A 15,104-nucleotide genomic window follows, 5' to 3' on the forward strand; every position below is an offset into this window, starting at 1 on the left:
GGAGAGTTTTGAACACTGGCACCTTGCAAATATTTTGGCAGTATCTTGCTATGGTAGTAAGTGAAGGCTTTATGCATTGCTCTCTTGACAGCCAAACATGTTTTGTTCAGAATCCTTCTATCTATATCCCTTTGCTTTGTTTTCACCTGTTTCCTTAGGATTTTAATACTATCACCTCAGGGGCAGCATTTCTCTGGGTCTTACAATGATACGTCTGGGTCTCCTAGAACTATTGTTATATGGACTGAATGGATGTTTGTCTTATCTAAAAAAACCCTGTGTGCACCTCAGACAAGATATGGAACAAAACAGTTCATATCAACTTAACTCCGGAATTGTATATCTTCCACAATGAATGGCAATGCTGTTATTGACTCACCAACTCTTGTTTTCCTAGTCAGCTTTCATGTGACCTTGGTGAAGTGCAGTTACATGGTGGTCTACATATCATCTCTAACAGACTGACATGGTAATCATGCATGGGCTAGTGAATGAAAATAGAGACAGCTCCTTACAGAACCCACCAATAAAACCTTTTCATTAGAACAAAAACCGCTTGTGAGAACACCTACACACGCTGCAGGTGATAGAAATACCGGTAGTGGTGATATAAATAAAAAAGCATAACAGGTGGGTCACTTGTCTGGTGTTTCTAACGATATGGAGTTTAATAGTCTCGTAGAATTTGTTTTTGAAGTGACAGTCTCTGCCATCGAACAATGCTATTTTGCACAGACTCTCAGTAAATGAATAGAAAGGGTGAGGAAGGAAGCAAGAAATGTTATAGTTAAATGTCTTGTCGACATCTAGGTTATCGGTGTTGGAACATTTGTTCACTTGGCGAAGAACAGAAAGAATCTGCTATAATCTCACATCAATGTAAACTTCTTAGCATTCATTTCAGATGATTTAGTAGAAGAATGGAAAACCAGAAGCAATATGGGTGACTCAGACTGGAATCTAGCTTCTCTCAAATAAGAATCCCCTTCAACAACTCAGTTACTTCCCTCTGTTCTTAAACTTCAGGTGGCACTACCTGCAAGCACAAATTACTGGTAAATCTGTGCTGTCTCCTTATCATTTCGATCTGTTTGGCCATTCGCAAGTAACATGTTAGTTTCTCAAGAATACCTGACAATTACGTAACTCCGCTTGATTTTGCTCACTCTATAGCTAAACTGCAATAAGTCGGAAATAACGTAGCGAATAAAATTATTATCATTTGTCACAGAAAATATGCATTGTCAGAAGGAAGTTGATTTGAATGTTTTTGCTATCATGGGGGAGAGCGGGGCAAGATGGGGTGGAGGGCCAGATGGGGTTCTTGTAAGTGCTGCCAAGGCAGATGTCGCAACCTAACGGCAAATAGTTGAATTAGTAGGCTGTTGCTATGCAAGTGGCTGACAGTGCTGGCAGCCATTTTGAGCAAACCATTCAGAGAGTATACATTAAAATGTGTTTTCGTCTGTGCTGATGTAATTTTTTGTCGTTTTCAGACGTGAAAAGGTAAGAGAAGTAATTGTTTCTCGTACTCCCAAGTATTATCGTTGAAAAAGCCGCTTTTCAGTGATAAATTAATGCATGCAATAACTAATTGAATAGATCCTTTCTGCTATAATGTTAACCTAACCTAAAAATGGTCCCTGGTGGCAAGACGGGGTATGCAGTGCGAGGGCAAGATGGGGTGCTCCACATGACATAACACATAATGCAAGAAATCTAATTATATTGTTTATTTCCAGAAAATGGTTCAGACATATAAAAGGAAAACAGAGAGGGAGTCATGGAGTGACGAAGCTATGAAAAATGTTGTCACTGAAATAGTCAATGGCCAAATGGGTTATTATCAAACAGCAATGGCATTTCAGGTGCCTCAAACAACTCTTGAAGATAAGGTAAAAAAATTCAAATCAGAATCTAATGAAGTTGACAAAGGTGAATCTTTTGCTGTAAAGGATCAACTGATACCTTACAAAAGTGTATTTAGCTCTGAAGAATAATAAGAATTAGTTATTTATATAAAGAATGTGGAAAGGCGTTTGTTTGGTTTGACTGGTAGTGATGTAAAGCGGCTGCCATACCAGTTAGCTGTGAGAAATAACAAGCAGCATAATTTTATCCAGACCAAAGAATCAGCCGAAAGGATTGGCTGAGGGGATTTTTGCAAAGAAACCCAGGTTTATCACTTAGGAAACCAGAGCAGACCTCTGCAGCTAGAGAGATGGCTTTTAACAAAGTTAATGTGTCCAAATTCTTTGGTTTATTAGGGGAACTATGTGACCAGCACAAATTTACAGCAGATCAAATTTATAATTGTGATGAAAGTGGGATTTCTACTGTTTCAAAGAACACTTCCAAGATATTGGCATCAAAAGGGAAAAAACAAATTGGCTCATTATCATCTGCCGAAAGAAGGAAAACTGTTTCTGTTGAATTTTGCATGAATGCAGCTAGAGGTTTTACGCTGCCCATGTTAGTGCATCCTCACCAGCGAATGAAGCCAGAACTACTTAACAATTGTACACCTGGAATGTGGGCGGAATGTCATGTCTCTGGTTGGATGCAGAAAGAAATTTTTGAGAAATGGTTCAACAAATTCATTGAATTTTCTAAAGCAACCAAAGAGAAGCTCGTGCTGTTAGTGTTGGATGGGCATTCAACCCATATGCAGAGCCTGATTATAATTGATAGAACAAGGGATAATGGTGTGGTTATCCTCTGTTTTCCACACCATTGTACCCACAGGCTTCAGCCCCTAGATGTTTCATTCATGAAGCCCCTCAGCCCATACTATGATCAAGAGCTAACCAACTGGCTAAGATCAAATCCTGGTAAAGTTGTTACCATGTTTCAGATTGCCGAGATTTTGGGCAAAACTTTTCTCAGAGCTGCAACCATGTTGACTGCCATAAATGGTTTCAAAAAGACAGGAATTTGTCCTTTCGAACCAAATATCTTCCCATATTCAATGTTTGAAGTTTCTCTCACTGCAGACACTCCTTTAGCTACAAGTTGACTCACATAAGCAGGTTATGCCAGAGACAAGCGATGGTCCTGACAACCAAGCTGGTCCTAAAGAGCAAGATGCTCTTGCTGTTGGCCTAAGCCTTGGATGCTCATTTTGGGATGATTATAACCGCAAGTACCACACTACAAACAAGCAGGCTTCTGAGAACAACACCAATCAATTAAGGTCATTTGCTGTTTCACCTGAACAAATTGTCGTGATCCCTCATGTCGGAAAGAAAAACATCCAAAAAACAGACCACAAAAAAGGAAAAACTGTTGTTGTTACTAGGTCCCCTTACAAAAGAGCGCTTCTGGAGAGTGCAAGTAAAGTTAAGCCTGGCAAAAAGAAGGAACAAGAAGGAAAGAGTGCACCTGAGAAGAATGTTAAAGAATCCCTCTTTGTTTGTAAAGGAAAATGTGGGAAAAATAAAAAACCAATGACAAACTTGGCAAACAAAATAAAAAAAAGGAAAAATTTAGAAGAATGCACATCAGAAGAAGATGACACTGCATGCCTGTATTGCGGCTATTTCTACTTGCATTCAACAGAAGGATGGGTGACATGCGTCTCTTGTAAAAAGTGGGCTCACTGTTCATGTGCAGGAGAACAGGACAAGGATGCCGAGGTACATCATGTCTGTGAATTTTGCTTTCAGAAAGATGATGATAACTGAAGAACAGTAAAATAAACCTACTAGTGATTAAAGTAAAAATGATTGAACATCTTTATCCTCCACTAACAAGAATTATTTTAGTTAGGCCTATTGAAGTTAATATTTTGAGTACCTAATTTAACTTTTTTATCATGCAGTGTTTTAGGTATTGAAATCAATGTAACAATTACTTTTTTAAGTTAGCAGCCTATTTATATAATTTCTTTGCAATACAATGTTAAAAAGATGATTTGTATTTAGTTATTGGAGTTATCCTTAGTAATTAAAGTTAATGTTTAAAGTTAATATTTTAAAGTTAATAGTTACTGAACTTTAACATCATATAATGTTTACTTCATGCATTTTCATTAGATATTAAAATAAATCTTTTATAAATTTGTAAACCTGTGTTCACTGAATCATTTAATAACCTTTGGCTTGTACAGTATTGGGGCAACCCACCTTGGCCCCACCTGTGTACCCCATCTTGCCCTCACTATAGGGCAAGATGTGGTGCTTGGTAAATGTTGAAAAAATATTTTTTTATACACTATTGGACATTAAAATTGCTACACCATGAAGATGACATTCTACAGACGTGAAATTTAACCGACAGGAAGAAGATGCTGTGATATGCAAATGATTAGCTTTTCAGAGCATTCACACAAGGTTGGCGCCGGTGGCGACACCTACAATGTGCTGATATGAGGAAAGTTTCCAACCGATTTCTCATACACAAACAGCAGTTGACCGGCGTTGCCTGGTGAAATGTTGTTGTGATACTTCGTGTAAGGAGGAGAAATGCGTACCATCACGTTTCCGACTTTGATAAAGGTCAGATTGTAGCCCGTCATGATTGCGGTTTATCGTATCGCGATATTGTTGCTCGCGTTGGTCGACATCCAATGACTGTTAGCAGAATATGGAGTCAGTGGGTTCAGGAGGGCAATACGGAACGCCGTGCTGGATCCCAAGGGCCTCGTATCACTAGCAGTCGAGATGACAGGCATCTTATCCGCATGGCTGTAACGGATCGTGCAGCCATGTCTCGATCCCCGAGTCAACAGATGGGGACGTTTCCAAGACGACAACCATCTGCACAAACAGTTCGACGATGTTTGCAGCAGCATGGACTATCAGCTCGGAGACCATGGCTGCAGTTACCCTTGATGCTGAATCACAGACAGGAGCGCCTGCGATGGTGTACTCAATGACAAACCTGGGAGCACGAATGGCAAAACGTCATTTTTTCGGATGAATCCAGGTTCTGTTTACAGCATCATGATGGTTGCATCTGTGTTTGGCAACATCGCAGTGAACGCACATTGGAAGCGTGTATTCATCATTGCCACACTGGCGTAACCCGGCATGATGGTATGGGGTGCCACTGGTTACACGTCTCGGTCACCTCTTGTTCGCCTTGACGGCACTTTGAACAGTGGACGTTACATTTCAGATGTGTTACGACCCGTGGCTCTACCCTTCATTCAATCCCTGTAAAACCCTACATTTCAGCAGGATAATGCACGACCGCATGTTGCAGGTCTTGTGCGGGCCTTTCTGGATACAGAAAATGTTCGACTGCTGCCCTGGCCAGCACTTTCTCCAGATCTCTCACCAACTGAAAACGTCTGGTCAATGGTGGCCGAGAAACTGGCTCATCACAATACAAACCCGAATAGACTTCCAAGACTTACTACGCTGGGAAAGCCTACGGAGAATTCTGTATTTGTTCCACACACTTATTTGATACGTGAATCATCTGCGAAACTAAAGATATGTAGCACTCTTTGTTGAGTTATTCCTTACTTGCTGATTTCCGAGAATTTCTACATAGCATAGTGTATAGCCTCGGATGTGTCAAAAATTTGAAGCTATCGTAGGGGTGCGATTCCTACGACAATAACAAGCACATTTATTTTATGTACATACGTCAATTGCACAAAGTATGGCAAAATGACCTTACAGAAACATTTTCTTCAATGATGGGGCCACGTTTGAACGAAATTACATCATAAACTTACAAAAGCACTCACAGATGGGCAGATCCTAATAATATCAATGGTACGCTTCTCGCCAATCACGCTGTCTGTTCTACTTAAAAATTCAGCGACCAGTGGCTCTTGAACGATGCGCCACAGCGCAGTGCAGTTTGTATACCTATTAATTTTTTTTTATTGCGGTGGCGGTGGATCGGATTTCGGAGTTCAGTACAGTGGCCAGTTCCGTTTCCTGACTGTAATCCTATGGACGAATGTTTCTGATAACGTATCAAATGCCGGCCGCGGTGGTCTAGCGGTTCTAGGCGCTCAGTCCGGAACCGCACGACTGCTACGGTCGCAGGTTCGAATCCAGCTTCGGGCATGGATGTGTGTGATGTCCTTAGGTTAGTTAGGTTTAAGTAGTTCTAGGTTCTAGGGGACTGATGACCACAGATGTTAAGTCCCATAGTGCTCAGAGCCATTTGAACCATTTGAACATATCAAATGTGTAATGTACTTTGGCTAGCGACTACGATTTGGAACAGCATATGCATAGCACCTGTGGAGCTGTTCAACTGCATCTAAGTACCATCGGGCGGATTCGCTGCCCCTGGATGAGAAGTTGCCACGCATGCATTGCTCCTGACGGCAAACAGTTTGAGCGTCTCCTTTGGCAAGGCCACTGTATGCCCTCAACCGCTCTGGCTCAGCAACGATGCAGTGTGCAACGTACGTCCACAAGGATTTTTCTTCTTGTTCCTATATTAGGAATCAACCCCTCCCGATTGCTACAAATATTAAGAAACTCATTGTAAAACATTCGGAATCAAAATGGTGATACCCCACATCCTTGTACAGCAGATAAGGATATTTTTGTCTGCAGCCCTATTAAGTGCTGATTTTCTGATGGAATAATTATTATTTCCTTGTAGTCTACCCTTGTATCTCCGTCCACTTTGAATAAAATATTCCGATCATTAATGTAGTAATTAACTTTGACGTCATTGAAGATTATCTTTCACTTCTTTGTATTAATACGATTTGAGTTGATCCAGTCAGCCAGTGAAACGTTAACGTACGGAACCAGTCTGGTCTTACAGGATAGAACAGCAATGTTGCTAGGAAAACGACTTATAACAGAAATCTATAATATTCATAACCTGCCTCGGGATCGGATGTGTGATGTCCTTAGGTTAGTGGGTTTAGGTAGTTCTACGTCTAGGGGACTGATGACCTCAGATGTTAAGTCCCATAGTGCTTAGTGCTTAGGGCCATTTGATATTCATAATGGCTGTGTGCTTAAACTGTCGTAGTTACAGTGATCCCACTATCATGACCTACGGCTTAACTCATTAGATTAATTAACATATGTCCTAGTACTGAACATTAGAACGTGTTAATGATTAGATACATGCCAGTTAGCGTGCGATTGAAACAACAACAACACGTGTACTAAAAAACTCGTAATACAATGGAAAATATGGACTGACTTAACCACATTACAAAGATTCAGGAAGCAAATAAAAAGATTTTACGTGAAAAATATTTTTTCAATTGGTTCTTACATAGTGGTTTTAAATTAGCAAGACTTTTGATATCTAATTGAAGTGTATTCAGCACATTTTTGCTCTTGTAATAAACTCCTATGCGCTCTACACTCTATATTTTTGAACTGCTGTGCAAGATACGTTTCGATCTCGTGGTATTGTAAGTACCAAGTTTGGAATCCACTCGTAATTCAATTTGCTCTCCTCTGAAGAGTGAAGATTTCTTTTGCCACGGCCCGATTAGATCAATAAATGAAAATATGTGTCTGGAATGAATGGAAATATTATGAGTATGCTCTTCCATCGGCATCTTTAAAAAGGTAGCTGATGCCGTTACTTGCAAGGCAAATCATGCTGACTTCTAGACAGATCAAGAATATGGCTCGGAGAGTTTAGAGTTCTTTCGGCGTGCAAGACCAAGAATTAGCAGTCTTTTTTAATATTCAAATTTTAGACTTAGGTCTTCTTATACGTACTGAGTCCGTGGAACTATGCCAGGTGTCTCTCTTATGGGTTTTTCAGGCGCATTTTCTCTGGTGTTTTTTGCAACTTGTAGCTGGAGACAGACCGAACGCCGGCTGAGGTGGCCGTGCGGTTCTAGACGCTACAGTCTGGAACCGCGCGACCGCTACGGTCGCAGGTTCGAATCCTGCCTCGGGCATGGCTGTGTGTGATGTCCTTAGGTTAGGTTTAAGTAGTTCTAACAAGGGAACCTCCCCATCGCATTTAGTTATAAGTTGGCACATTGGATAGGCCTTGAAAAACTGAACACAAATCAATTGAGAAAACAGGAAGAAGTTGTGTGGAACTGTGAAAAAATAAGCAAAATATACAAACTGAGTAGTCCATAGCAAGATAGGCAACATCAAGGACAAAATGTTTGCAGGAGCGCCGTGGTCTCGTGGTAACGTTAGCAGCTGTGGAACGAAAGGTCCTAGGTTCATATCTTCCATCGAGTGAAAACTTTAACTTTTTATTTTCAGTTTATGTGACAAACTCTTATGTTTTCATCACTTTTTTGGGAGTGATTATCACATCCACAAGAAAACCTAAATCGGGCAAGGTAGAAGAATCTTTTTACCCATTCGCCAAGTGTACAAGTTAGGTGAGTCGACAACATATTCCTGTCATGTGACGCACATGCCGTCACCAGTGTCGTATAGAATATATCAGCTGTGTTTTCCTGTGGAGGAATCGGTTGACCTATGACCTTGCGATCAAATGTTTTCGCACGGTTTTGCGATGCGGTCGAAAAACACAGACACTAAACTTATTACAGTGAACAGAGACGTCAATGAACGAACGGACAGATAATAACTATGCAAAAATAAAGAAAGTAAAATTTTCACTTGTGGAAAGACTTGAACCAAAAACCTCTCTTTCTGCAGTTGCTCACGCTACCACGAGACCACGGCGTTCCTCAGCTTACATGCTCCTTGATGTTGCCTATGTGGCCCATGGACTACTCAGTTTGTATATTTTGCTTATTTTTTCACAGTTTCACACAACTTCTTCCTGTTTTCTCAATTGATCTGTGTTCGGTTTATCAAGGCCTATCCACTGTGCCAAGTTATAACTAAATCTGAGGGGGGTGCGATGGGGAGGTTCCCTTGTAAGTTCTAGGGGACTGATGACCTCAGAAGTTAAGTCCCATAGTGCTCAGAGCCATTTGAACCATTTTTGAACAGACCGAACAAATAATACTCATCACGTCTTTCATACGGAAAGCGTCGGTTTGTTTCCCAGCAGAAACAAAATTATTTTTCAATCGGAATTTTACGCGTCCATTCGTCAGAGCGGTCCCAAATTGGTCAAGTGTGTTAGTCGTTTCTGCCTATATGTATTAACAGAAACAGTACAACACGTAGAATAAACAGTACCCCAGAGCGACTGGGCAGCGCTTCTGCATGGAGGAGCAGTCAGCGCGGGCCAGGGCGGTGTCGCCTCGTGTTTTACTGCCCCTGTTAACATATATCGATAAAGCGAACATCGCAGTAGACGTATTAGGAACCGCTCTACCAAATAAAAAATTCGGTTCAGAAGTCATTTTGTTTGTAGTGGGAAACAAACCGACGCTTTCCGTCAACGCTGGGCGTCGCCTGAAAGACGTGATGAGTATTATTTGTTTGGGCTGACTCCAGTTACACGTTGCAGAAACGAAATTGCAAATACCTGCCAAAACATTAGGGATAATCCGCCTGATGGCCCTTAGGAGAGACACCCCGTATATGCAAAAAAAAATTCTTTTTTTTTAAGCTTAAAGCAAGTTCATTGCAACTAAACCATTTTTGGACATTCATGAAAAAGTTGTTTGTACATATCACTGTTTTGCTGTCCGCTGTATTTTCAACATATTGGGGCGCATTGTGTGCAACGAAGGAAATTATTCGCACAGTTATTGCACAGAATGGGAGACTATTTATTAAAATAGGAAACAACATGGGACTGTGCACAGAGCTTCACTGAACTCCCGTGCTTACTGTATGTCACTATGATGAAGTTAGTATTCCATCTGCACCCTTAAATGACATCTTCTATTTTCGTTCTGTTAGACGTGCCTCAGTCCACATCCTGACTCTTTCAGTAAAAATGAAAAGCCTATTCTGCTCAGGAGAATAGCATGATCCACGCATTAGAAACCGTTGGACCGAAAGATTTGAACACATGCCGTTTTAATGTTTAGTGATCCAAGAGTAAGATCAGTGAAGGAGAATGTTGTAGTATCTTGACAGAGCAGGTGCTCACCTCGTCGACCTGCGCCTGTGTCTGCTGGAGCCTCTTCTGCGCGGCTATCTGCTGCGGGGTCCTGGGCCCGCCCACGATGGCGCCATCCTCCCCTGGCGTCAGGCCGGCACCTCCTGGCGCTGCGGGCGCTCCCTCGGCAGACCTGCAACACGAAGCACCCCGTACCTGTCAGCGGCCTTCTGAGGAGCGAGGGAGACGCTATTTGCTTGCTTCTGGATCTCGTGGACGAACAGAGCGAGCTATGTTTCCCTGAATGCTGCTTATTCCTGCAAGGAAGTACGGGGGCGTGTAATGCCTCCCACCCTGAAAAGCTTGTAAGAGTGTGTTGCAATGTACGTTGAGCTGCGAAATAATTGTTAAGAAAAAATTTCATACGTTGCGCTGTTAATTAGAACTGAAGTCAGCCAGTCAGGCCGTTGCGCTCGCAGAATCGAGCGGTCCGCCACAGACGGTGTCGCCAAACGTGTCCTTCGTTTGGTTTCCTAAAACGAAACATGACAGCGATTAAAAAACTGGACATGGAACCGTAGTATGGATCGAACCTGAGCCTAAGGTCAGCAGTCTCGTGCGTTATCATCTACGCCAGGCATGAGCAACCCTTGGTGACCCGCGGGCCTGATTCACATACGTCCTTAAGCTCGAAGGCCGCTTCGTCACCTGACGTGACAGCAACGCTTCTAAAGTCGAAATCATTGCGCCCGTGACAATGTTTGCGGGATACCACGCGGATATGAATCGTACCCATATACCTACGGTCCGCGCTAGCAAAACTATGCCTCAAAACACGTGTATCTGAGATATCATCATTTTAAGTTCATCCCATTTTCAGAGGTTTATATTTATTTATGCGTTTCTTTACTTAGGATGCTTTACAATAGCTGTCTTAGAAATTTCTGTTGCACAGTTCTCCAACGCCGTTAGTAAAAAAGTGATGTTCACGATATCTAAATAAATGTAAACATATGAAGCTAGGTTGCTGGGCATCTTGAAATGTCATCATGAAAAAATAAATGCTCATTAAGGCAGTTGGTTGCAGCTAATCCATTACAAATTTCAACAAGTGCAGTGGCCTAATATATCCACAATGGATAAGGATTGCCGGCCGGCTGACCGAGCGGTTCTAGGCGCTACAGTCTGGAAACGCGGACCGCTACGGTTGCAGGTCCGAATCCTGCCTCGGGCATGGATGTGTGTGATGTCCTTAGGTTACTTAGGTTTAAGTAGTTCTAAGTTCTAGGGGACTGATGACCTCAGAAGTTAAGTCCCATAGTGCTCAGTGCCATTTGAACCATTTTTTGGATAAGGATTATTTACTAATCTTAATGCGAGAAAGAATAGCAAAATAAAATAAGGCAATGAGACAGGTAATCAAAATCGCTAAAGAGTTAGGAGTAACTTTGCGATTTTTTGTCCCAGACAGGTCATTAGGGTGTCTAAAATTTAGTGTGTTAATATCCACGAGCATTTTTTAAATATTTGTCCATAAATACTTTTGGTGACTGATCGCATACGCATGGATTGTTTCTGTAACACTAAATAAATTGAGTCATCATTTCTTCTTCCATTTTAAAAAGTTTTGATGTCTAAATCGCTTGAAGTCTGCATATACCGGCTGTATTGCACAGAAGCCAAACTAGAATAATGCGAACAAGAGAAGGGCAAATATCCGAAAATTCGTCACAGAGGAGTACAATGTGAGCGCCTATCTCTCTCTCTCTCTCTCTCTCTCCCTCTCTCTCTGTCTCTCTCTCTCTCCCACGAATTTCTTCCACGTGCCGGATTGAAATCGATCGCTGGCCAGACCCAGTCATTGGGCTGCCGGTTGCCCATCCATGATGAGAACAACTGACACTAATTGTATCACGCGGGACGTTTGAATTAGCGGGCGCAACGGCCTGATTGGCTAACTTAAGTGCTAATTAACTTGGAAACGGCGCAGCATACCGAATTTTTTTCTTAACAACTATCTTTCAGCACAATCTACCCTGTAACATCCTTACAAGATTTTCGGACTGTTTCTGACCACTCCGTTTATTATCTCTACATTGGAAGCCGTTTTATTTATCCATGCAACACCCTGCAAGCAGGTTACGAGTAGGTGACATCCTCCTTATGTGGCCTAATGGAGGTGATCGAACTGCCCCGTATGGGACTACAGGTATTTATTATGTAAACGTCGCACTGGCTCAAATGTGCTAACCTGTATACAAATCATATCACAGACAGTATGAGCAATTCTAGTATCTGTACATGTAGGAAGATCTTTCATGGCTGAGAGTCTAAATGGCTGAAGTCCTGCCACCGAGAAGATCATGTGACTGGACTGCCATGTCCGATCCATGGAGCATCAACCCTGCTCGAGATGACTTCGCAGTATGGTGGTTGGCGGCTGAGAACCACCATATTAAGCCATCGACGCTTCATAACGCCAAAGGCAGTGTCCTGCAGTGCAGTGCAGTCACCGCACGTCTCGCCTGTAAAGCGTCGTGGCAGAACGACCACTCCCGCGAGGCCGCAGCCAGCAATCACTGCCTACACACGCGGGCTGAACCGGTACTGGTGATTCATGGCCACCATCCCACAGGGATTCAGCGTACCCGACATATAGTAGGAAAATAAGTGGTTGGTCCATTAAATGTACTGGCCCTTTAAAGGAGATAGACTCAGCCATGGGAACCTTGCGTTTCTGGAAATATATCCACTGCAACTCATTTGTTCTTTATCCATTCAGGGATCGAACTCCACAATTTGCATCCATGGATCCAAATCATCCAGTGTAACTGTAGAAGTTCATTCAAATTTCATCGGAACCAAACAGAACTTAGTGGAAATTTAATAAAATGGAAATCTAGTTCGACAATTCTTACAGAAGGACGGGAAACTCCTGCTACAGTACACTCTTCTGAAACAGCGCTAATGTGACAACCGAGTTTAAAGTTCCTATCCACCAGGAAAATCACCATGCCAATGTCCATACTACGCTATGATTAAACAACATACTTTCCGGGTGTTCAATATCTATGCTGTACTACGAAAAGATAATTTCGCATGGCGTTTTCATCCGCTGTAAAATATGCAGTACTTTTAAGAGATCAAACTTTCTCGTTTCAGTAACGTTTAAATGGTAATAACGGTCCGAATGCAAACGTAGAGCGCTTGTTTCAGCAACAGATTCGATCAAAACGTGCATTGACAGAAATAAGAAGCTCTACACAATGAACGCCTTTATCGAACGCCACCAAACTTATACTCCAGTATTTACATGGCTGTGGGATACTTTGATTAAAATTTAATCGTTATGTGCCTTTATTTCCAGTATTTTCAGTATAGAAAAAAAGCAGTATCTGCAGATGGAGTATGTTGAGAGTACATGATGACTGATGGATGTGTCTAATGTTACTGAAACTTTTCAGATGAAGATTGCAGCACAGTATGCGCAGAGGCTGTGCACATACAGCTTATCGCCATATTTCAGACTGTGAGAAAAATTGAATCATTGGCAAAACGAAGATAAGAGCATCATACCGACAGATCACACAGACAGTTGATTGTCGTGCAACAGAATGCGTGTTGACGAGATAGACTCAGAAGAACATTGTGGCAATAGAGAAGGCTCGACACCTTCTAGCTGGATTACACCACGGAAAGATAACAACTGCAGTAGTGGCGTAACCACACTCTTATAAGGGACGATCAAAAAGTTACTGTCTAGGGCGTTGCAGCGTACATGCAGCACAGCGTGACGCATATAAGCAACGACATGTAGGCTAGGGATTAGTGTGGCATTCGTGTCTTTCAGACATGTTTGCGGTAAATGCGGAAACGTTGACTATGGCCACGTCATTACGAATAGTGTCCAAACAGGACCAACGTGCTGTTATTCTTTTCTTGGCTGCCGAAGGACAAACACTGGTAGATATCCATCGGAGCGTGAAGAATGTGCATGGGGCAGCATGTCTGTCGAACTTCCCCGTTCTGGAAGGGTGCGCCAAGTTCCGTGATGGTCGCGGTGCGAGACAAGACGCCTGTCGATCTGGGAGGCCAGCCTCATCCACTGCGGACAAGTGGGGGGCATTCGAGCACCCGCCCTCCACTACTGATCTCTGCCAATGCAAATTTGTTTTACTAAACGGGTACCTTCAACCTGGTGCGTCGGTGTGATGATTGCACCAATACTCACAGCGACTTTGCCTAATCGACATACTGATTCTGGCAGTACGGCCTCCGAACGGAAATTTTTTGATCACCCTTTTCAATATCCAAAGCACCGTCGCTGCTTCTTTATCCGTACCACCAACGGGACACGACAAACCGACTGACGCCGATCTCATCAGCATGATGTTCTCTATGCCATCAGCATGAGTAAGATATTGCTCATTCACGAACTGAGTATAGCAGATTTATGACATTTTAGCAAATACAGTTCGACAATAATCTACACGAAGGTGACAAAAGTCATGGGATATCTTGTAATAACATGTCGGACCTCCTTCCGCCTGGCGAAATGCAGTAACTCGACGTAACATGAACTCAACAAGTCGTTGGAAGTCCCCTTCAGATAAATCGAGTCATGCTGCCCGTATATCCGTCCATAACTGCGAAAGTGTTGCCAGTGCAAGATGTTTTACACGAACTGGCTTCTCAATTACGTCCCATAAATGTTCGAAGGGGGACATGTCGGGCGATCTGGGTTTGCAAATCAATCGCTCGAATTGTCCAAAATGTTCTTCAGATCAATCATGAACAATTGTGGCCCAGTAACATGACACAGCTGTTTGAGAACATGAAGTCCATGAATGGCTGCAGATGGTCTCCAAGCAGACGAACGTAACAATTTCCAGTCAATTACCGGTTAATTACGACCACAGGACCCAATCTGTTCCATTTAAACACAGCTTACACCTTTATGGAGCCACTACTAGATTGCACAGCGCCTTGTCAACAACTTGGGTCCATGGCTTCATGTGGTCTGTGCCACATTCGAACCCTGCCTTCAGCTCTTACCAACTGAAATCGGGATTCATCGGGCCAGGCCATGGTTTTCCAGACGTCTAGGGCGCAACCGATATAGCCCAGAGCCCAGGCGAGGCGTTGTTGGCAGAGGCACTAGCGTCAGTCGTCTGCTGTCATACCCCATTAACGCCAAATTTCGCCGCACTGTCCAAACA

The 15,104-nt window shown here is 42.6% G+C and overlaps 1 protein-coding gene across 2 annotated transcripts in view; it reads right to left on the minus strand.

Annotated features, from left to right (window-relative positions):
• The window catches only part of LOC124556861 (vesicle-associated membrane protein 2), a 186,809-nt gene that overhangs the window by 40,895 nt on the left and 130,810 nt on the right, over positions 1–15,104 (minus strand). For both annotated transcript variants that reach the window (XM_047130881.1, XM_047130882.1), the window contains exon 2: positions 9,937–10,078. In XM_047130881.1, the coding sequence (XP_046986837.1) occupies positions 9,937–10,078 (142 nt within the window). The remainder of the gene's footprint in view (positions 1–9,936; positions 10,079–15,104) is intronic.

This window comes from Schistocerca americana, chromosome X (assembly GCF_021461395.2).
Source record: "Schistocerca americana isolate TAMUIC-IGC-003095 chromosome X, iqSchAmer2.1, whole genome shotgun sequence".
NCBI lineage: Eukaryota > Metazoa > Arthropoda > Insecta > Orthoptera > Acrididae > Schistocerca > Schistocerca americana.